General features: G+C 33.6%; 1 protein-coding gene across 1 annotated transcript in view; it reads right to left on the bottom strand.

Moving 5' to 3' along the window:
• The window catches only part of LOC134527684 (splicing factor 3A subunit 1), a 150,527-nt gene that overhangs the window by 12,795 nt on the left and 113,191 nt on the right, over window positions 1–24,541 (bottom strand). Inside the window, exons 11-14 of the mRNA XM_063360589.1 lie at window positions 20,349–20,739; window positions 19,869–19,969; window positions 14,873–14,980; window positions 4,496–4,669 (exon numbers count right to left, since the gene is read on the bottom strand). Coding sequence (XP_063216659.1) covers window positions 4,496–4,669; window positions 14,873–14,980; window positions 19,869–19,969; window positions 20,349–20,739 — 774 coding nt within the window. The remainder of the gene's footprint in view (window positions 1–4,495; window positions 4,670–14,872; window positions 14,981–19,868; window positions 19,970–20,348; window positions 20,740–24,541) is intronic.

Here is a 24,541-nt window from a genome sequence, read left to right as displayed (position 1 = left end):
GTGAACATTTGTAGTTACTTTCCCTGTTACGTTTAATTCATACGGTTTTTTTTTGTTTTTTATTTCCTAATTTGTGTATGTGAATGTAAAAAAGCAATTTTACACCACTACTTAACAGTTGACATTTTCAGGTATATATACTTTTCATGTTACCCTATTTTATTTTTATCAGTTATTGTTTGCTCTTGTGAACATGCGCACGCTGTGATTATTAATTCTTCAGACTCCTGACGTCATGAATCATTTCACGAATGAATCAGACCGGGCGCGTGGCCGGTTCTCTCATCTCGTTCTCTCGTTCTCTCGTTCTTCCGAATCTTTCAAGGTACCGGCTCTCAAAGAGCCGGAACTTTGCATCGCGAACGAATCGCAAGATTTCGTTCTCTCAAAGATTCGTTCTTTTTGAACGAATCGTTCACGAACGACCCATCACTAAAATTAACGAGCGTACTGTATCGGAAGTCAGCAGAAATGCCGATTCAACTAAATATTGGCAAAATCGGCTTCTTCAATACAGCTCTACATTTAATGACATGAGTAAACATATTTCAGACTTCAGGATATTGAAAAAGACTTTAATTTCCATGTAGGTTTATTGTGTGTATGTTTTTTTAAATCGGCTTCTTCAATACAGCTCTACATTTAATGACATGAGTAAACATATTTCAGACTTCAGGATATTGAAAAAGACTTTAATTTCCATGTAGGTTTATTGTGTGTATGTTTTTTTAAATCGGCTTCTTCAATACAGCTCTACATTTAATGACATGAGTAAACATATTTCAGACTTCAGGATATTGAAAAAGACTTTAATTTCCATGTAGGTTTATTGTGTGTATTTTTTTTTGTAAGTGTAAATTGAATGAAGTAAAATGTTTTTATTTTTATTACTTTCAATTGATTAAACTTTAATGACCAGTTACAGATATTTATGACACTAATTTTGAGGTTAAGCAATTTTACTAAAGCATTCCAGCCAAGCAGGTTGCCAGCGAGAGACGCTTCTCTTTTGCTGGAAACACTATCTCCAATCGTAGAGCTAATTTAACTCCTGAACGTGCAGAACAAATTATTGTTCTGAATGATAGATTAAAGAACAGAATTTAATACTCTGTGACAATCTCTCTCAGAATTATTGTGCTTAAAAGTGGAAATGTTGAAAATGTGAATGTACTTTTCAAACAACATGATTTTTGGTGCTAAGTTTGTTGAAGCTCAGTAAGGACTCCAGAAAAATTGACAAGGGTGAAATTTTTCCAAAGATATGTTACATTTACACAAACATATACTTGGTTATGTTAGTTGGATGATATCAGTTACTAATGAACCAATGGAAACAGGTAAGATTTAATGAAAAAAAATGTTTTTTTTTTTTTTTTTCTAGCAGTGCAAAATGTAAACACACTCTGTAAATAGTTACCCAAAATTAATAAGCCCCCCTTCATTTCAATACTTAATTCAAACATGATATTAAGTTTAAGATAAAAATAATTTCCCAAAAGTGTAACTGTACCACAAAAGCTCGAGCTCGGCTCAAAGTAAAATTCTTAGGCTCGTCGACCTCTAGCTTATTTATAGAAAAAATCCTAACCGCTAATCTGTACTAAAACTGAAATTTCTCAAGAAAAATTTTTTGTCTTTATATAGACTTATACCAGAAATGTACCAATCTACATGTGATAAAGTCAAGGGACATTTAGTGCAAGCAGAATACATCTCACTTACATTAGATATGTGGACATCATGTATTAAAAGATTCGGGTTTGGGTTCGAGATTCGGCAATTCCAGTCGAGGATTCGAGTTAGGATTCGGATTCGAGGAAATCAGGATTCGCCCCATCCCTACTTATTTCATAAAATCCATCTTTGAAGCAGTATCACAACAATTTGTTTTCGAATCTGTGGGAAGAAATAATGTAACAAAAATAAAGTGTTAAGCTGTCACTAGGTATTGTGTGGTGTCGCACCGTGTCAAATGTGTAGTGTCACGTCATGTCTGATTCTGTGTATGCCCAATCTAATCTTAGATGTTTTTTGAATGTCATCAACATGCATGCTCTCTAACATTTGTGTGTGCAGCTGTGTTGCGAAGGTTGAGTGGTCGGATCACTTGCCTCCTCCTACAGCAACTAGGACCGAGCAAAACCCAGATTTTCCGCAAGAGGGGAAATGGTGTCCATCTCTGTAAGCTGGTGGGTTTTCTCAAGGTACTCCCATTTCCCTCCAGATGCAGTTCCTTATTTCTCCATTATCATCACATCACTACTCTCGCCTCTAATGACTTCAAGGTCAATCAGAAGTTACTGTAACAGCTTCACACAACAAATATCTTTATAAAAAATGCCTTCTTATAAATAGTGTTACCTTTGTTCCAGTCAAAACTTGAACCAAGTCAAAGCATAGTCAAAATGTTTTTCTCTTTTGGATGAAAATGCCTTATAATAGATCAATATCAATGTTGTTCAGGTAGTGGTGGAAACAGCAAGGCCCAGAGTCATGGAATTTTACACGAGGATCCTCCAAGTAGAGTCTATTTGTACTTCAGAGAAATTTTTGTCTAATTCTTAGTTGGTCTTTTTAACAATTTTTAATCACATTTATTTAATACTCTCCATGGCAAAGGCTACTGCATTGTCGATGATGCTTTCTTCACATCCTGGCAATGACTATTACATTTTTGATGCTTCATTCACTTTCAGATCATAATTCATCCTTACTGTTATAATCTTTACCATCATATTCACATAGGATTGTTGGTTAAATAAATACGTATTGGCCCGAATATAAGGCGACCTGCAGGTTCAGGAGGCCAAACAAATGTAAAAATAATTTGGGTAGAAATTTATGTGAAAATTCATTAGACATACATTTTTGTTGATAAATCCTTTTTGCATATACTATGTATAACAATTAATTTATATTTATCACATTACTTATTTTTAAAAAATTTAATGGCCTACCCTAAAAGTCAAAAGAAAACAATTAGAAAATATTTACATTTTTAAGTATTACACAATGACTCTTTAAATACTGCATTTAACTTTCCGTTTCACTTAAGCTACGTATTACAATTTAGTAGTGTGTTAAACATAACAAAGCAAACAAAGAATGCAGTTTGCCAGAACAAAACAAGTGGCTAGCTGCCAGGGTGAAGCATACGGCCATGAATAACTTTGGTGATGTGACCACGAATATTTGTCCATATTACTCTCTGACAGAGTCTCTGTCCTATGAATTTTAAAGAATAATCTATGATAATTATGTTGTTTGAAAGGTTTTTACATAAATAAAGAGTGGATTACTGTGAAATTATTAAAATAGCTTTTGAAGCAACGTACCAAATTCCTGTAAATATGGCGTCTTTGTGCGTGTTCGGCAATGTTCGTTTTACAACAAAGAATATTGTGGAAAGACAGTTGGCAGCAGTGAATTTCCAAACATTACATCCAAAATGTTCTTAACATTTTCTGTTTGTAAACGTAAACAATCGTTCTGAAAATAGCTGTGATATTTTAGAACAAATATTTCCGTTAAAAATCTGAAAATAAATTACCGTTAATGTTAACACGCGATTGTACACAAAGTACAAATATGAATTGTGTAATAAAAGGTTGCCATTTTGAGATGCTTCAATATTCACATTTTTACTCAAGAACAAATATTTTAATTTTCAACTTTAAACAATTGTGAATTACTGCAATATTGGGTGGATTTATCGTTTTCCCTGTGTGAGGTAACGAAATTTTAGTTAATATAAAAAATCATTAACATTTTGTTTAACAATGTTTCTACTGTAGCTTTCAGCTTAGGACTAATGTTTGCGGTGCTGACGTCTTGGGTGCGAAAATAAGGTGAATTCCAATTTTGCATCTCTCGTTTATGTAAAAATGGTCGCCTTATATTCGGACCAATACGCGGTAAGCATTGAAGAAACTTGAAAACTGCTGAATCGAATGGCATCTCTGGTTTATATTTCTTCCCATTTATCCTAGTTCCAACAATTTTTTTTGTATAAATTCATTATGAAAATTCAATTTTAGTTTTTTTCTTTTATAATGTTTGATGTGCGGCATTGGCATACCCTCGAGGAGGGGCATGGATACTGAGCAGTTAGTGTGTGTTCTGCCTGCAGACTGCCATAGCCAAGTTTGTGTGCATCAACTAGTACAGAACATTTCAATTCCTTCAGTTTTGTCATGAATAGTTTTTAATGTATACGGTAGGGATATTGAATGATTATCGTATCTGTATTGAATTCCACACATCACTTGTAAAGTCCCAACTAAGAAACATAACTTAGGACTGTCATAACTTAGAAACACACAATGTCCAACCACATAACTTTCGTAACTTAGAACTTCATAACGAAAAAACACACAACTTGCAAACTGTCATAAATAGGAAATTCTATATTGTGTTTGTTTATAAGTAGTGCATTTCTAAGTTATGACAACACCCATCTGCATGTGATATTATCACAGAACTGACAGAGTACCTCCCAGTGCAGCTTCTGCTTGCCCGGGGGCATGCCCGTCTCCTCGTGGATCCGGGCCTTGATGACGGCGACAGTGTCGGTGAGAGGCAGGGTCAGCCCCAGCAGCTGCCCGTTCAGCCGCCACTCAGGTTTCTCGCTCATGTTCGGGATCGCCACCTTCAGTGGTACCGGCATCTGCAACCACGACAATCAATTAAACAATTTCTTTCAATGAGAACAGTGGAACCTCATTAAGTCATTTGCTTTAAAAGGATTTCTAACTTAAACACTTTCAAGACTGTCACATTATGCACTGTTTTTAAGATTGTGTCTAAAAATACCAGGTGAAACAATTTTAGGACTTTTCCAGGACAATATTAGGAAAATTTTCTTACAACTTTTTTATATCACAGGGTTATTCATAATACATCAAAGATTGTGATGGGTCAAATTCTAATTTCCTCGAAACCAAATCTCAAATTCAATATTTAAAGATTACCTCAAACCCACTTCTCAAATCTGATTCTAGGTTTCAAGGGTAAAAAATGAAATAATGAACAAGAAAAAAAAATGTTATTTAACATAAAAAGATTTTTCATAGCACTTGTTGGTTAGTGAAGTTGTTAGCTAATCTTTAACTTGGTAATTCCTAATGATTTCACAGTTTTTTAAATGTAGCTAATCTATATCAACATGTGTTCGATTAAAAAATAACTTAACAATTTGAAAAAAAAATATATATATATATATTTGAAGTACCACAATACCCTTTTACAAAATGATTGGAAAAAAAAATTCCAGTAAATTAAGGAAACCTTTTTAAGCCCAGAACAAAGGATTTTATTTAGAATTACCAATTATGTTTATTTCATAAAAACAGTTTTGGTTTCCAAAAACTATCTCAAAAATTATACATAAGATCATCTCTATAACTTTCATTAATTCAACCAACAAACTAAAATATCTCACGTTTAATCATTAAGCCTGTGTGAATATCAGTTTTGTAGTTTGAATCTAATACAAATACAAATATTGAATTATTTTCAAATATGAAAATCAAATTTGTATATTAAAAATTAGAATCTCACTAAAATTTTTCCCCACATATAACAAATACATATTGAAAGAAAAAGGAAATGTATAGTGAGTGGCTTCTGGGAAATCAGATAAATAATAATAAAGTGAAAGGTTGGTTAGGTTAAGTCAGCTACAATTGCTATAGGTAAAATTTTGTTAAAATATTCAAATTTTGAAAGGAAAATTTAATCAACAGTGCAAAGTGAATATGTAAGGCAATTGCAGTACGTGTGAAGAAACTTCAAGAGGGTGGGTTTAAAAAGAATGTACAGTTTTAATCTATAGTTAAATATGATGTAGGTCTAAAAAACATTTAAAACTTGTTTGTTTGAATCTTTCACCATATAAAAGAAATTTTTTATAGTAACATACATTAACATTATGGATTATATTTTTTTGGCTTGTTTAAACTAAAGTGTAATAACACAGTAGCTGCCTAGAATTTTCCTCTCTTTTTATGTCCAGTGTATGAGGTGAAGTTTTTCCCCCTCTCAGTGTGACCTCTTTGTTTTCTACGAGATCTATACCAGGTTTTTCCTTCGTCACTCCGTTCTGAACGAAACTCATCACAGAGCTGGCATGTCATGTTAATACCCTCTGATCTGAAAACTGTCAACTTTAACATCCACGCGGTACCCACGCGGTGTTTGGACATTTACAGACACACATTTATCCTTATCAGTATGCTGTCAGTTCTAATCTGTTTTTATCGACCTGCCAGACTCTCCTCTCCATAAAATACTTTAACTGATAAAGTGAATGTAATGAGTGAATTACTGTGTTAAATTTACGTTGCCAGATTGTTACCACTCACCACCTCCAGCTAGATCAAATTAGGTGATTAGTGGAACCTACAGGTTGCAGGTCACAAAGAAAGAAGAAATTTATAAACAATGTTCGATGTATTACTTTTTTTATTTTTTATTTATTTTTGTAAAAATCACACTATATTCCGTACAATAGAGCACACAACAAAAAATTAAACGGTACCTCCATAAAAGAGAAAAACATGTAGACTTATTACAAATTACATTATATTGCTTAGATAAGTTCCGGGCAGCAACGGCTGGACAAAAAAATTCAAATTAATTAAAATGTACGAAAGAGAGAAAAAAAAAGGTTCTCAGGCATCGCCTGGACAAAGTTGTAGTTCAATATAACATTGTTAAATGATGCGAGCCATCGCTAGGGATGCACACGATACATCGATGTTTTCAAAACATCGATGTATCGTTCATGAAACATCGATGTTAACATCGATGTTTTGAAGAGCGATACATCGCCGATGCATTGACGAAAAAGTCCAAAAACATCGACATCGTCCATCATTAAAATTACCCTATTTTTTAAGTAATATTTTGGCTATCATTTCAGGAATTTTTATTGTTTATATATAAAAAAAATATGATACAACATTTAGTTTTTAAGATACAATTTTTTTAACTGTCTATCTTATATATAAAATTCTCGTGTCACAGTGTTAGTTACCATACTCCTCCGAAACGGCTTGACCGATTTTTATGAAATTTTGTATGCTTATTCAGTAGGTCTGAGAATCGGCTACTATCTATTTTTCATACCCCTAAGTGATAAGGGTTGTCCACTTCTAATTTTTTTGAACAAAATTTTAATTTTTTTATAATGTAGCATTAAAAAATACACACAACACTAAATTTTCACCCTTCTATCACCAACCCCTAATTTTTAATATAATTTTATATTTTTCAACCCCGGTCGATAGCTGATCAATTAACACTTGATCAACCTTCCCCATCCGTGTCACTTCTCACCCCGTAAACAGCACGGAGTAGGGATGAGACCGAAGCCTGTCTCCTGTTTCTCTCACACAATAAGCCACTCTCACTCCCTCCACAGTTTTCGGCCATTATTATTGTTTATGCATCAAGCGTAGTAGTAACGTTTACAATTATAATTTTACTATCTCAGTGTAACTCTCATATTAACTATATTCTCAAGTAAATTTATATTAATTTGCTGGACTATAATAATTATTTATTCCTATTTTATTGGATGGAGGCAGAACAGCTCATTCAGTATTTAAGCTGCCACTAAATATTCAAAATAACCCTGACGCAGTGTGCAACATAAAAAAACAATCGTCCATGGCTACAGTGCTGAAACAATGTAAAATTATCATCTGGGATGAATTTACTATGGCACACAAACATTCGCTTGAGGCGTTGAACAGGACATTGAAAGATATTAAAAACAACGACAAACTATTTGGCGGCACTCTGTTAGTCCTTTCAGGTGATTTCAGACAAACACTTCCCGTCATTCCACGCTCAACATACGCTGATGAGATCAACACTTGCTTAAAATCATCACCATTGTGGCGTAATGTTGAAAAACTACAGCTGAAAGTAAATATGCGCGTTAAAATGCTTCAAGATCCATCCGCTGAAACATTCTCAAAACAACTCTTAGATATCGGCGATGGAAAAGTTACTATAGATGAAACTGGATGCGTAAAATTACCGACCGATTTCTGCACAATTATTTATTCGCAAGATGCTCTCATTTAACAAATATTTCCCGATGTACACACACAGTACATAAATCATGAGTGGCCTGCAGAAAGAGCAATTTTAGCGGTAAAAAATGTGGACGTTGATGATTTAAATCTAAAGATACAACATTTGTTGCCAGGTAACTTGGTATCATACAAATCTATTGATACAGTTTGCGATACCAATGAAGCTGTAAATTTTCCAACAGAGTTTTTGAACTCACCGGATTTGCCAGGCATGCCACCGATAATTTACAATTGAAGGTTGGATCTCCGATCATTTTACTTCGTAACTTGAACCCACTACGGCTGTACAACGGTACACGATTAGACATTAAAAAATTAATGAAAAACGTTATCGAAGCCAGCATTTAAAATGGCAAGTTCCGAGGTGAAAATATATTAATACCACGAATCCCTGTTATACCTACAGATGTGCAAATTAAATTTAAACGTGTTCAGTTTCTGATTAGATTTGCATTTGAAATGACTATCAATAAGTCCCAAGGCCAAACGATTTCTATTTTTGGCTTAGGTTTTAGCACAACATGTTTTACTCACGGACAATTATACGTGCATGCTCTCGAGTGGGTAAACCATCCAGTTTGTTTGTTAGCTAAAGATGGGCTAGCAAAAAATATTGTTCATGCTATAGCATTAAGAGATTGATATTGATTGTTACTGTTACTATCGTAATTAATTAATGATGTATAATTTAAATAATAAATTAAAATAAATTATAAAAACTAATTTTTGGTGTTTAATTATTTTTATATTCCCTCATCGTTCACAGCGCTCCATGCCTCTTTCACCACATCCTCATATACCACATCCTTACACACTTACAATAAGTTAGTTTTTTTTTCTACACTAGAAATTCCTTAGAATTAATTTATATGGCAAAACAACGTTTGCCGGGTCAGCTAGTACTTACTATAAAAACCTACATTTTTAAATAGGTATAAAAAATGTTGTAAATACTGAACTATTCGGTTGATTTCAGTATCAAATTTTTTCCTGTACTTTAAGATGTGTAAAATCATTTGGAAAAAATAAATACCGTTAAAAAAATTTGTTTATATAAGAATTTTCATTTAAATTTTGAAAAATATAAGGAAAAAGCAGCGAGACTTTATGAACAATTTCTTAGCTTGTTGTACATACAAGATATTGATTGGTACCAATACGGTCTCGCTAGCTCTATCAAGAAAATTAATGTTACATTTTAAACCTGCACATACACTTCATGCTTTCTCCATATTTTTTTCAATTAAAAATAAATTGTGTAAAAAATAGTTATTTTTTAATGATTATAGACATATTAAAATACTGGGGAAAAAATTATAAGGTTACCAATCAAAATGGTTTAGCATTTACAACATTTATTTATACTTAAAAATGTAAGTTTTATAAGTATCGAAAATAAAATAAAAAGTTTCTACAAAACTAAATGTCGTATCGCAATGGTTTTTGGATAGATAGATCTCTCATAATCTGTACTATTTACAATATATTCATGAAATATATAAAAACATTAAAAACAAGTAATTTTATTTTAAGTAAGCCTGTGTCTTAAGGCTGCAGTCTGCCCGGGCACACATACGGTGCGCAGAACTTCAGGATATCAGAGTGGGGTCTGTTTACGAAAAGCATTAAGTGTTCGCTGAATGCCGAAAGGTACTTTTGAATTCGGATTAAGTTTTTTAACTGTGTTTTTAGTAGAGTGAAAATGGCTTATAGGCGTGTTTTCGGAGTAATTTTTAGGCATGATACTGAATCTTGAAACCACTTAAGGGCAGTGCAGTACACCTTTATCTTCATTTCTCCGCTATATAATGTTACGGTCACCGCTCAACTTTCACATCTATCTTGTGGATATTAGGTCAGGAACCTGTAGTAGGTATGGTTTTTGGCTACATACTATAATTTAAATCATTTTGGCATGTTTTTCCTGATATTTAAAAACATCGGTTAAAACATCGATGTATCGGTTGTCAGAACAATGTTTTTTGACATCGATGCTTTTTCGTTTGAACATCGATGTTCGTGACATCGATGTTTTTAAGAGCGATGTTGCATCCCTAGCCATCGCCCAACCACGACCTCTCGGCACAGTGCTCAGACAGTGACTAATTTTACAGCCTTCCTTCCCTTCGTGCGGGCAGTTTCCTGGGCTTGCTGACGTAATTTTCAGCCAATCACGGCGCATGGTAACAGAGGCTTCCACGAAATGCTTACTTCTGTTCCCACGACGCAGCGATTTTGTCTCTTTCTCACAATCGTGTGACCGTAACTCACACGCCTAGCGTGTGAAACAAAGCCTTGGTCGTGGAAAAACGAAGGAGAATTACGTCAGCACGCCTTCCCACACAAAGGAGCCAGCAAAAAATTTACTAGAAAAATAAACTTATTAATTTTAAAAATAAAAACAATAAACCAGGAGAATTACATTTACATTAACTTTCAAAAGGAAAAAACTTTACATCTAACCTGAAATTTGACAAATAATTTATAACAAAAGATTATTACTGTATTGCATGAGAAAGGCTGTAATCTGGGTTGTTCTGCTACTTTCATTTTCGATTTCGGTAAGAATTTCATCTGTCGAAGTTCGTTTTTAGCGAAATATTTCGAGCCAAACGAAAGTTCAATAGCTTACCGAAGTTCGTTTGTTCTAGTTGAAAAAGAAATCGTAATTTAATAAAAATGTACAGTATATTACCGGTACAATAACGTTCCTTATTATAAAGTATATTTCACTTTACGAATTTTTTTTAAGTCCCCGCCAAAAATCGTATCTTCGCCATGCAAAACGGTTTCAGTTTAAAGTATCATTTTCACTATAACGTATAAATTCTACTAGTAGCGTGGCATTACTACACCAAAATTTACTTAAACTGGAAAATAAATTTCCAGCTAAATGATTAATGTAGTAGAACAAAGATACACAAATACCAACGCAACGTATTTTCTAACCTCTAAATTCTCAAAACAAAGTTAACAAACAGTTGCGCGCACAACCATAGATTATACCGTACGTAGTATGCGACGTGGGCAACACAACACCATTCGATACATCGAAAGACGGAGGTTTGAGAGAAGTATTAATTATTTAGACAAAAGTGTTACGCTACGCTAAAAATACTGTTTGATGTCTGTGCCGGGATTGTTTATTGTTATTGTTGAGTTTATTTTCAGGTTACGTTATTTAAACACCGCATTGTATTTGTGCTACAATATGAATGATCCTGGAGATAAAAAGAAACGAAAGCAATTCACGCTTAAGGAAAAAGTGGATATACTCAGAGAACTAGACACGGGGAAAAAAGCAAGTCGCAGTTGCGAATACATATGGCATTGCGGCTCTCCTGTAGCTATTTTTTTATATATTTTTTTCTCTTTGTAAAGATATGTATGCATGTTTCAGTGCTAAGTACAAAAACTTGAGGTACCTGTAAGTACTTAGCACTGAGATTCTACTGTAATGTCCTTATATGATTTGCTTGTTATTACTAATAATGTAATAACATATGCAAATCATATAAAGACATTAATTAGAAAAAAGATTTCCATTAAGATTAATTTACGTGGTGATGAAAAAAACTCACGTTAATGAAAATACGGTAAAATCATAATTTGAACAAACATGGCAGATAAAGTAAACAAAATTCAACCGTGATTACAGTAGGCCTAGGTATCAAAACAAAATCATGCAATATTTGAAAAATTACCTGATTCATTTGCTTTCAAACAGTAGTGTAGGTACTATATTCGTAAAACATACATTCCAGAACTGTTAGTACACTATTTAGTATTTACCGTATACACATAAACAAAGAACGTACCTACTTTTATTCACGCACAGCCAAACAAAAATATTGTTGTCTGCTTTATTTAAATTTTACATACTCTGACTGGCATATAAAATCCTCATAATATACAGCCAATTAGACAAAAAGGTCAACAAGTCACTGCATGTAATGACCACTTGGCAGCAACCATTTGTTATGTTTTGTTTTGACCATGTCCATTGCCTAGTTTACAGCTTCCTGAGCTAGCCATGTGTGACAGTGGTGCAAGATGGCGGCCGTTCCGATGTATTCACGTATTTTTTCATCAGTACCATGCACGTGATAAATATATTATCATAGACTGCGACATTACGACTGTAAAGGAAATAGTCTGTGCGCTGAAAGATCTGGATTGATTCTTGAAATTTACGAGTGACATGGGGCTGTGTTGTGTGGTCTAGGGCAGATGTTGAATTTATTAAATAGTAATATTTATATATACATCAAAAGGTATTAAAATGATTTATGTAATAGAATTTATTACTGAAGAGCAAATTTTGGGGCACTTTTTTTCTTTGTTAATTAAAAAATTTCGCTTAACTTTCGTTAAGAATATATTTATCTCATAGAAAAATTCATTTTCGTTTCACTTTCGCGAAACTTGATAAATTTTCTTTCACTTTCATTTCGTGTGGATAAAGTCACTTTCGCACATCCCTAGACTAAACATACGTTGAACACATTGTAACATGTCTTTACAACAATTATTTATTGGCCTAAACTATAAATTTTTAAAACGTTAAGTGTAAACAAATGATAAGATAGGTTAAAATACTTAAAATTAAAACTTAATTAAAACTAGGGATGGGGCAGTCAAATCCTGGAATCCCACAGAATCTCCAGTATTCGAAAGATTCTGGATTCAAGGAAAAAGAGACAGGATTTGAGGAAAAATATTGCAGAAAAAAAAAGTAAAATTAAAATATTCAACACTGGTTAAATTTACTAGGCTTATTTATGTTTAGGATTGTACTTCCCTAATACTGTTCCCTGCAATATTTTTATATATATATATATATATATATATATATATATATATATATATATATATATATATATATATATATATATATATATATATATATATATATATATATATATATATATATATTAAGTAATTTAAATACATATCATGTACTCACTCACCTATAAAAGAATATAAATATACAGATTTCCATATTTAGGGATCCCAAAAATACTGTGAATTGCCAAATTAGTGGAAAACGACAACATTCTGATGTTTAAAGTTTTTCCCCAAATTTCTCTCTCTCTCTCTCTCTCTCTCTCTTTTTTTTTTTTGATAAACAAAGTTTGGCGCAGAAAATAGCTGTTTATGCGAGTTGTTTTGTGATGCCATTTCTGAAAATGTCATGCAGAATGTCATAGACCATAACACAACAAACAAATTTCAATAAAGTATTTTGCTATAATTATCTCAAATGTATTTATGACTACAGAACCCATAGATATTATTTATGAACACTACCAACACAATAAGTTGCTCTTAGTGCTGTTTTTGTATGTATTGTATTTTCATATCTTTGGTTATGTAGTGGATAAAAAAAATGCCTTCTTTTACAGGAAGAACTGCAATACTTTTTATATTTATACAATTATACCTGGTTTTACGTATAGTTTTTTCATTACTTGATGTAACCCAAAAATTATGTTTTTTAATGGAATAAAACGTAATTTCCTGGTAAACGTCCTAACAAAATTGAAAATATTACTGTACTAACCAATCATCTCATTTGTTTACACTTAAACTTTTAGAAACCTTATAGGTTAGGCCAAGAAATAATTGAATAGAAAATAATGTGAAGACATGTTATGTGTTGAACGTACGTTTAGCCCCGTCTCCATGTTTTTATTTACTTTAGTTATTACATCATCTAGTATGTACAGATTGTGTAGATTCTATCCTGTTTATGCCATAAGATAGAGTTGAGATACTGCTTCATTTAGTACCTAACATGTGTTTTAATGATTCAACATCAAGTTATTTTAATTTTTGGGTTAAATTTAAGAAAATTATGGAGATGATTATATGTATTTTTTTTTAGATAGTTTCTAAAACCTAAAACTGGTTTTATTTTATTAACAAAAATTCATAATCTGACGAAAATACTTGTTTTGAGCAGGCATGGGGGGGGGCGGGACCTTAAAAAGATTTTTTTCTAATATCCCTGGCATTCTTTCAAATCAATTTGCAAGATGGCATTGTGATACTTCATGTAGTTTTCATTTTATCAAATGGATAAGTTAGGTATAAATACATATAGTAATCATGATATTGTAAAATGGGCTGGTTGGTATACATTATCAAAATTTCAAATACTGTAAAAAAATTAGGAATTACCAATTTAAAATGTAGCTAACAATCTGACACAAACAAGTGCTATAAGGAAGCATATTATGTTTGATAAAATAATTATTTTATACACTATTTCATTTTTGACTTTTGAAACGTAGATTTGGATTCGAAGGGTGGATTCGAAGCGCTCTTTAAGATTCGGGTTCAAGAAAATTAGGATTAGACCCATCACTAGTTAAAACAGTATTATTTTTCACATTTTTTCAGACGTTTGCCGGGAAAGAAAAATTTTATCCACTAGAAAAACATAATTTTTGTGTCAAGTAAAGTAATTAAGGAAAAGTAAGCAGTAACTAGGTATAAATATATAATACACTGCAGCTTCTCCAGCAAAATAATTTAAGATAGTTCCCCCTTATGTACATACTATATATTTTCAGGACCCTACAACATTAATTATTTTTAAATTTAGTATTAGTTCAGTATAGCTCTAGTTTCATTATTACAAACCAAAACAGTGTTTTTTATAGGTATGTTTTAAATGAGATTTGACTGTGCATTACTTCATAAGGTAAATGTCTAGACACAATATTAAAAAACAAAAAATAAAAAAGATGATTACTCACCTTGTATTTGGCAAGGAACTGTTCCTCAGGAATCAAAGTTTCTTCAGTGCGAAGTTTTTTATTGGGCGGTTCGTCATCAGACATGTCAGAATGATGCTTCATGGGGCCCTGCGAAAAAACATTCTTTCAATAGAAAACAACTACCAAGGTGTCTAGCTGTGTAAAAATATTTTGTAACCAATTTCAAGACTTTTTCAGGACCTTTTAATAAAATTTTCTAACAACATTTTTTTATATCACACAGAATTTTTTATGTAGACAGTCATCTGCAATTTATATTTGATGTACAACTATAAACAGAAAATAAATGTTTTGTGACTTCTAGCACCATTACAGTATATGTTAGGTCTCTCTTGACTTGACCAGTCTTCAGTTTCGTGACTTTGTGAACATTTACTAAGTCAATTTAAGGCTTTAAAAGTAATATACTTATGCTAAGACTGCCATTTTTTTTGCTTCCAGGATAAATTTTATATGCTATATTTATTAATTCTTCAAAGTTATAATTCTCTATAGTCATGTTTGAGTTGTCTAACAATATTAATAAAGATATTATATACTGCATACATTATAAAATTACGATCATGCACTTAGTTTCCTGCTTGTAAACATTATTTTAGTCCCTGCATATTCATTATACAAAAAAAGCATCTATCTCAAATGTAAAACATTTCATGTTTGAATATTCCCTGTATATATAACATTGTAAAATAAGCTATAAATTTTAAAAATAATTATTCATTTTTCTTGCAATTACTCTTGTATTATTATGAGGATTAGTAAGAACATAATTTGGTTTTAAAGAATACATTAGTCATTTATAATCCACTAGAAGCAAATATCTTTAAGCAGTACTTAATTTATCGTGAGTTTACTTGTATCATGGCTATTGGAAATAAAGTGAAAGTACGTAAATGTTTAAAAAAAAAAAAAAAAACTAATTTAATAAAAATAAATATCAATAATGTTGTTTAACAACCTTTTTGGCTTTCCTATGAAATTAATATTATACAATCGGAGTATTAAAAAATGTAGTTCCGGCTTATAACATTTTCCTGCCTATATACACTAGAACCATTTATAGTATTCCTGATTATAATGTTTTCCTGCTTATAAAATTATACTTTTTAAGTCCTAAATTTTCTCCACAAGAACAACACATTTATTTCCTGCATATAACTTTTTACGAATGATGCATTTCCTGCTTATAACATTTTCTTTCTGAAATTCATAAATGTAAAAAAAGTTTTAAAGCCTAACTATTCCAACACTTATACAATCTGTGAAGTTTAACTCGTGAAAAGGTTTATGTACTTTACAATTTACGTACATTTTTGTTTACAATCACTGTTATACCATAGATGTAGGTTGTTCAAATAAGATTGTATGCAAAAACAAAATGTAAGTGTGCCAGAACACTAGCGCTACACATTAGTGCTGGCTAATGCTGTGTAATGGATATATTGAAGGTACATAATGTTTGCAGTTACGTGTTTGTTGAAAACCTTGTTTTCAAAAAAAATTCTTCCATTCCTTGTTATTTTGGTGTTTTTTGCAGATCTACTTAAGTAGTCTTACAATATTTAAGTTTGCTAACTATTCCATGATGGCGAAAAAAAGTGTTTTCTTTTGCTGATAACGAGTTTAATTTATTTTATTTGTGGGTATGAATCCCTAAGTTACACATTTTCAAGTAGCGACGGAATTGGAACTAGGCATTCCTACTCTAAACATCATTATCACAAATTGTGAGACAATTTTACAGAATTATGGCAGTGTGTCTTTAAAGAAAAAGAAAATAGAAGCTGGAAGCATGAAGAAGTTGAAAAATAGTTGGTTTAATTAAGCAAATTCGAGCATTGGGTGCATTCATCAGGGGTTTTAACATTAATTTTTTTTAAATTGCTTGATGAGTTCATTGTTAAAAGGTTTAAACACTGACAAGTGCTAAATTGATATTTCCTGATAAAAGTTTTTTTTTCTTTATGCCTCATCGCACCCATATTTTAGGGCGTCATATGATGTTTTTGGTCCTGCTATTAGATTCCGAGCGCTTTGTGTAGGTATCTTTTCCATATAAAATGATGTATTTAAAAGCAGAAATCTAATATTTATTCGGACATTACCACTTAATTAATTAACGGAAGTACAAAGTTGTGTGACATGTAAACTTTCTTTTAAAGACGTTTTTAAACATTGTAACTAGGGATGGGATTTTCGAATCTTGGATTCGTCGAATATACCGAATCCTATGGATTCGAGGATTCGTAGGATCCGAGGTGGGATTCGAGGTGGGTTTTTAAGAGTTTTAGGTAGTAATTGAAAATTGTAGTGCTGGGCGAAGTTTGAAAATTTCGAACCGAACCGAACCCTTACGTTCGGTTCGGTTCGAAACTTCTTAAAATATATTCGAAAAACCGAACGTTCGTTTTAAAAAAAATATACGTTTTTCTAATTTTCTAACCCCCATTTGAGACCATTCACAAAACAGCTCAACAAAATTCTATTACTTGTAATATTCCGACTTTTATCGCATAATCGTCGCCTCAACAGTTTCAAGCGCAGACAAAATAAAAATAAAATTATTAATCGTTGCATAACTCGCATAGCATCTTTTCATATGGGCGCGCTTTGTTTTTTGATTACTTAAGAGAATTTTGTATGCATTTGTCGTACTACGTAATATAAACTATCGTACAAATGCCAAAGGTATTGTATATTATACCTTTAGCTATAGTGCGTATACGAGAAGTGTTGTAAAATCACCCAAGATTGCGGACCCCATACGTTAAACTAAAGCGCATGTACGAGAACTCTCGTATTTCGGCAAAACTAACGTGATCAAGTTAACACAAGACAAATGCGGTAGGAAATGATTACGTAAATTACGTATTTTAAATTACTGGGATGTATTTATTTTCTTTGGCCTTTTTGGTCATAACAGTCAGGTAATGAAAATATTAATATAATCTTGTGTATTAAAAGTACTGGTCCAGTAAATGTTACAGTACGGTACTAAGTTGACTAGCGTAGTCGCGGCAGCCATCATTATTTCTCGTGTTTTCTTTTTTCCGACGCAAATTTCTATAACCACACTTTTTACGTTACGTTTACAATACTATTGTTCTTGAGGTGATTTGCGATGAGCAGGCTAACGTCGTTGAAGTTTTACAAATGGAGAAAAGATAATGACGACCCGGATGACCCAGAACCACCCCAAAAAAACCGTCTAAAGTTTCTTCTAACGAGCAGCATTCTTCCAAGAAAACAGCAACTGCAGACAGCTGGTTTTGTAATGTAGATAGGTAACTTAATTCACATTCGCCTTTTTTTGATGTCCTATTAAAAAGTTTTACTTATTAAAAATGTTAGGTTATGTCTACCACAAAAATATGTGGATAGGTAACTTAATTCACATTCGTCTTTTTTTTTTATGTCCTATTAAAAAGTTTTACTTATTAAAAATGTTAGGTTATGTCTACCACAAAAATATGTTATGTGGCCTTATGCTGAATGTTCGTCATCTTTATAATATTTTTTTTTAATGAAGGTTAGTGTACACTTAAAAAGGAATATAGTCTTTTTGAAATTTAGATGTAACTTCTTCACGAATTAAAAGTTGGTATAAATATAAGCTAAGCTATATAATGTTTTAATTTTACATATGGATGGAGAACCTTTCTTTCTCACCACTCAGTTAAAGACCAAAATGCTGGTCATTAGTTCATTTTAATTGAAAACAATTATTTCTGTATGAGGTTCGGTTCGGCTCAGTTCGAAACCAGAGAACTGAGGTTCGTCCAGCTCTAGAAAATTGTAGGTATACCTAAACTATATTATAAAGTTAACGGAAATGGCACAAACATAAGATAAACTACGCTGCATTTTGTCAATTAGCATAACTACTCTATCATTTCCAACTTTCAATAATATAACATTGCAGAAAAAAATGTAACTTTTTTTAAATGGTGTCTGTTATACAAACGTATTTTATTGAAAACATAGGAAGGATTAATTTAACAGAGAATTAGACAGATGCAAACTTACGTGTGTGGTTTTTGAAGTTATTTGTCTCTATTTTATATCAGGTGTATACACTATGCACTTATTTTATAATTTTATAAATACACATGTGATTTTTTTTAATACATAGGCCTATGTAATTTTTTAAAATAAATGTGTGATTTTTTTTAATAACATGTGGTGAAGTTTAGTGTGGGACTGGGATTCGAGATTCGATGACAAACACTGAGGATTCGAACAAGGATTCGGATTCGACCAAAATGTGGATTCGTCCCATCCCTAATTGTAACCTTTATCTGTTCATCTGCTTCGCAGCAATGTACCGCTTATAAAAATGTAGCCAGTGCTAGTTAGCATCATTCATGTTTGGTTACGTTCCTTGCCGTATAGAGTGCGCGCATGTAGTAGAGTATCGATATCTCACCGATTCATGCAACACAAGCTTTCTGTCAAGTGCCGAGTTAACTACATTTGACCGCCCACACTCTTTCGTGGTGTGTACTACGACGATAGTTACGCGTCAGTTCACGTTACAGATTCACGTGGCTTGCGTTCGGGTAACAGATTTTGTTTTTCTATTTAAAGTTAAAGAAAGATTTTAGTTGCATGACTTATTAATATAAATATTTGCGTGCTCTTATCTACTCCACTTTTTTTTAATAAACGTACTTTCCATGAATGGGTTTTGTATTTATGTATAACTGTACATAACAAAAAAATTTTTTCCGTATAAAAGTCCCACCCCTACTTTTCAAACTTGATTTTGGTATAAAATGTGCGACGATTATGCGATAAAACACGGTATGTTATTGTTACTATAAATTAAGTGTGTGTTTCATTGGAGTGCAGCCTTTCTCTCTCCATGAAACTAAGTACTACATCACAGGGAAGAGGAAATAACTTAGATTTAATGGTGTCTTAGATTCGAGTAGATCCAGTAGGTCTTGGGTAGAGCTTTACAAACGTTTCTCACCGGTGGAGGCGGCTGCGGCTGCTGCATCTGGCCACCCGGAGGCCCCATGAACCCTGACATCGAGGGTGCTGGGGCAACGGGGAATGGATTTCTGGCTGACACTGAAAAGTAAACAACCAAGTTGAGCGATCATCAATACACTTTCATGGAAATGTTTTACAGTTGATTGCAATATTATCTAAGGGTTACCATTACTGATTGCACTAACATTTATACAAATAAAATCCAGTAATGGGCTTTATAGCAGTAGATAAAGACATCTGAAACTATTTAAACAGCGTAAGCCAAGACAGCAGTTAAAAACATTGCTATATTGTACGGAAAAAAAAAAAAAAATAAAACCTAGCCTTCGTCATCCAGAATAATGTTGCTTTATAACAGTGCAAACTGTACTGTACAAAAAAAACTTACATTTCCTCTTTACGATATGAGTATAGATTGCCAATTGCAAAGCTACAGCCCAGTCACGAGGGCACTCACCCATCATCGGAGGCTGCCTCAGTGGCAGCATCATGAGGCTGGGCGGGTGCGGCGGCAGGCTCGGCATGTGCGGCATGCCCATGGGCATGGGGGCGGGTGGAGGCGGGGGCGGAGCCTGAGGCTGGGACTTGGGCGGGGGCGGCGGGGGCACAGGGGGCTTGGAGGGTGCCGGGGGCGGGGCCTTGGTGCCCGGTGGCAGCGGGAGGGCAGCGGAGGAGGCCCGCTCCCCACCGGACGATGAGACGGGCTTCGGCCCGATCTTCTCCTTCTCCTCGTCGGGCAGCAGGCCCTTCACCTTGTGTATCTGGTGGATCTGCTCCTCGAGCGTGATGTTGGCGCGGGCCGCACGTGTCGCCGCCTCCACGCTGGAAGTGTGGCCGTCCCACGTCACCTGTGCAGCCCATCCACAAACACTCACGCCGAGTCAGGCTGGAAAAATACAAGATGTATTTTACCAATTTTAAAAATATAATTTTTTTTATTAACATTCCTGCATTTGAAGCTCGTATTTACCCACCATGTTGAATTTATCTGATGTTTGTTAATTTATAGTTCTTTATGATAAAATATATAGAAAACAAAATTGAACAAGCAATTTTGTAGGCTTTTCCCCTTAAATCTGGGTGTGGCACTCCTGAGAATGTAAAACAGAAAAACCTTAGATGTACCAAAAATGCTTTAACTACAGTCCATACATGCACGCAATCCAAAATGTACCATTTACAGCAAACAAAACTCAAAACTTTACAGTGGATTAAATAATTCACAGGCACTGTCGTAAACAAGCACTTACTTCAGCATTTGAAACACATAAATAATGAATTAAAGTTATTTTACTACTGTCCACAATTTAAAATACCAATTATTTAAATGTCAATCATGTAAGAAATAATTATTTGTTATTTTCGTATAATTTAAGGTGTCGAGGAAAAAAATTATCATTGGTCATAGACTTGGAAATCATTAAAAACAACATGGAAATGTTATGCTATGGACAATCAACATGTTAGTGAAACAATGTTTAAATTGATAGTTACAATCAATCTACCTCCATGTTCATACAGTAGTGGCTTACTTGCATCCTTTATCTATGATACTATAGATGTTGCGACTGGTGACTCAAAAGCAAAAGTAAACAAATGGAAGAGTAAATAAAAGTACCAGATTCTTGTTAAAATTTGCTGTAAATGAATGGGTATGTGGTAGGCCTGTGTGAACATTCAAATTTTCGAATATTAATAGTTTATTATTCATATTCGATTCAACTTCAAACACTAACACTTTCAAATAATAAATATTAACTTGGTAAAAAATATTAGATTTGGCACACTTAATGTGAGTTTGTCGTTTACCAATGTTTTTTGATAATTAAACCTCTGCGAATATTCAAATTATCGATTTTCAAAAAGAATAATAATCTATGTATTTGTATTTGATTCGAACTCAAATACTAACACTTTGAAATAACGAATATTTATTAGGCCTACCTTACGAATAATAACAAAGCATACCTCATGAGTAGGTCATACACCAACATTCACTACTCAGATGAAGCCATTTGTGCGATATAAATACCCTTTTTTGATGTTTACAGGGAATTCATAACCACAAACATGAACAATATGCGACGCTTTAAACATGCAATAAGTATTCAAAATTTTTTTTTTTTGCTACTGTCTCGGTAAACAGTAATGAAAAAAATTGTTTAAACAATACAAAACTAGCCCAGCAAGATACTTGTGAACCTGCGCAGACCCCAATTCGTGGCATGACGCACACTACCGTCACGTGATAGCCGCCAGGGGAAGTGGAGGGGATCAGTTCCGCGCTTCACTCGGCTGCGTGAGGATTGCGTCAGCGCGTCATGCCGGGACCTGGATTACACAGTACAACAAGCGAGCCTATCCCATCAACCTCGGGAATTAAGTTGAACCTTATTCCAGGACGACCCTTGCGAGGACAGGCACGTGAAATTGTATACAACGTTGCGATGCAACTGAAAGAAAAGAAGTTGCTGTACGATTTAAAATACAATGTTACTGAAGCGACAAGTGCTGCGACGGGTGTGTCTGAATCAACGGTAAAAAGGATTTTGGCTGAGGGGAAAGTAAAAAGTAAAATTGGTCTGAACTTTTCAACACGTACTGGCAAAAAAAAAAAGAACGCAAAAAACGGTTAGAAGTCGACGATTTTACGTGTAGTGCTGTGAGGAGAAAAGTGCATGAATTTTACACTGTCAGGAAAACTGTTCCAACTTTAAATAAATTAAAGACGGCTTTGCGAGATGATGGTGTTTTGGACTGCAGTAAAGAATTTTTGAGAAAACTGTTAAAGAGACTGGGATTCCGTTGGACGAAGTGTCAATCAAGGAGAAGGATTTTGATTGAGAAGCCTGATATAGCAGCATGGAGGGGGCGTTTCCTACAAGAAATGCGCAAGTTTCAAAACGATGGTCGTTCAATCGTTTATGTAGATTAAACGTACATCCATGCTACCCACAGCGTTAGTTCTTGTTGGTAATCGGACAATGAGCTGGGTGTTACAGAGCCAATCGGGAAAGGCCAGCGTTTAATAATTGTGAATGCAGGAGGAGAGGAGGGATTTGTACAGAATGCATTGTTGATATTCCGGTCAAAACAAACAACGGGAGATTATCATAATGACAGGAATTTCGAAAACTTTTCAAAATGGGTTACACATAAACTGCTTACAAATTTGCCTGAAAACTCCGTCATTGTTCTCGACAATGCAAGTTATCACAATGTACAGACAAATAAAAAGCAGACTTCCGATAACACCAAACAAGTGATTCAAGAGTGGCTAAAAATAAACAACGTAACTTTCGCCTCTGATCTAACAAAAGCCAACCTACTATTACTTGCGAAACAAGTGCCCACTTCCAAAACTTACATAATTGACGAAATCATTAAAATGAACTCCCACAAAGTAATCAGGCTTCCACCCTATCATCCTGACCTCAATCCGATTGAGTTAGTGTGGGGATATATTAAAGGACAAGTGTGCGAAGAAATATCATTCATCCTCACTCGAAGACAAGTAGAAATTATGTGAACAGCTGTTTAGTAGCTACTCTAAAGAGCAATGGAAAGAATCCTGCCGGCATGTGGAAAAAATCGAGAATGAATACTGGAACAGTGATAGGTTATTAGATACTGAAATAGATAAGATTATTGTTAATCTTGAAGAATCTACAGACGAAGATTCCTCTACTGAAACGGAAAATGCCAGCTTTACATCAGACTCAGATTAGGTAAATAACATAATATAATAACTATCTAACTATTAAAATATTACATTGGCATCTTAAAATTATGAATCTATAATCAACACGCGTTTGTGCGTCGAACATTAGTGACGGAAAAAGTAGTTTCAAAACGCAAATGTTCTGTATTTTACCTTTAAGAAAATGCTATTTTTACAGAACCCTTAACAAATGATAATTTGATAACCAAGCCTTCAAAGAAAGAGTAATTTTAACACATGCAGCATTTTTGTTTATGATAATACAGAGGTGCCAACCATTTACCAATGCAATCAGTAGTAAATATAAAAAAAATCAGTAGTTTTAGAATATTTTCAGTAGTGAATTAAATCAGGGGCGGATCCAGCTTTGGGAGGGGTGGAAGTAGATGTTCGACAAAGTTCACACACATGACCTATAATAAAACAAGAAAGGTATATAACTTACACATGTTGTTTGTATGAAACTCCTTCACAGTTAAGTCTAGGATTTCTGGAGCATATTGAGTGTTGCCTTCTTTGCTTTGATAAGCACATCACTTGAGAATTTCTGATCAAAGCAAGCTTTGCCACTTGTTAGCATGTGTGTCTTCTGGATAACCAAAGATTCTAGTAATTCAGAACCCATTGTAGGCCTGAATTCTGTCTTGTTTTTCCTAACCATGCTAAAAATTCTCTCGCAAGAAGCATTACTATGAGGTATCGTAAGAATTGCCAACATTATTTTAGGAAGGATAATGAATTTCTTATGTCCATCAGCATTCTTCAGTTTTGTAATCAAATGCCATGCAACATCCATTCTATTTCTGTTACACGATTTGATTTCCTGAGGAAGATCTTCACACTGATACCTAGCAAATTCCACTTCCAGATCAGAGCTCTCCTGCTCATTCAACAAGAATGAATGCTTCGCACAAAAATACTGAACAGAT

Source organism: Bacillus rossius, chromosome 1, assembly GCF_032445375.1.
Source record: "Bacillus rossius redtenbacheri isolate Brsri chromosome 1, Brsri_v3, whole genome shotgun sequence".
Classification (NCBI taxonomy): domain Eukaryota; kingdom Metazoa; phylum Arthropoda; class Insecta; order Phasmatodea; family Bacillidae; genus Bacillus; species Bacillus rossius.
The sequence above is the reverse complement of the archived record's forward strand: the minus strand, read 5'-3'. Positions and strand labels throughout refer to the sequence as shown.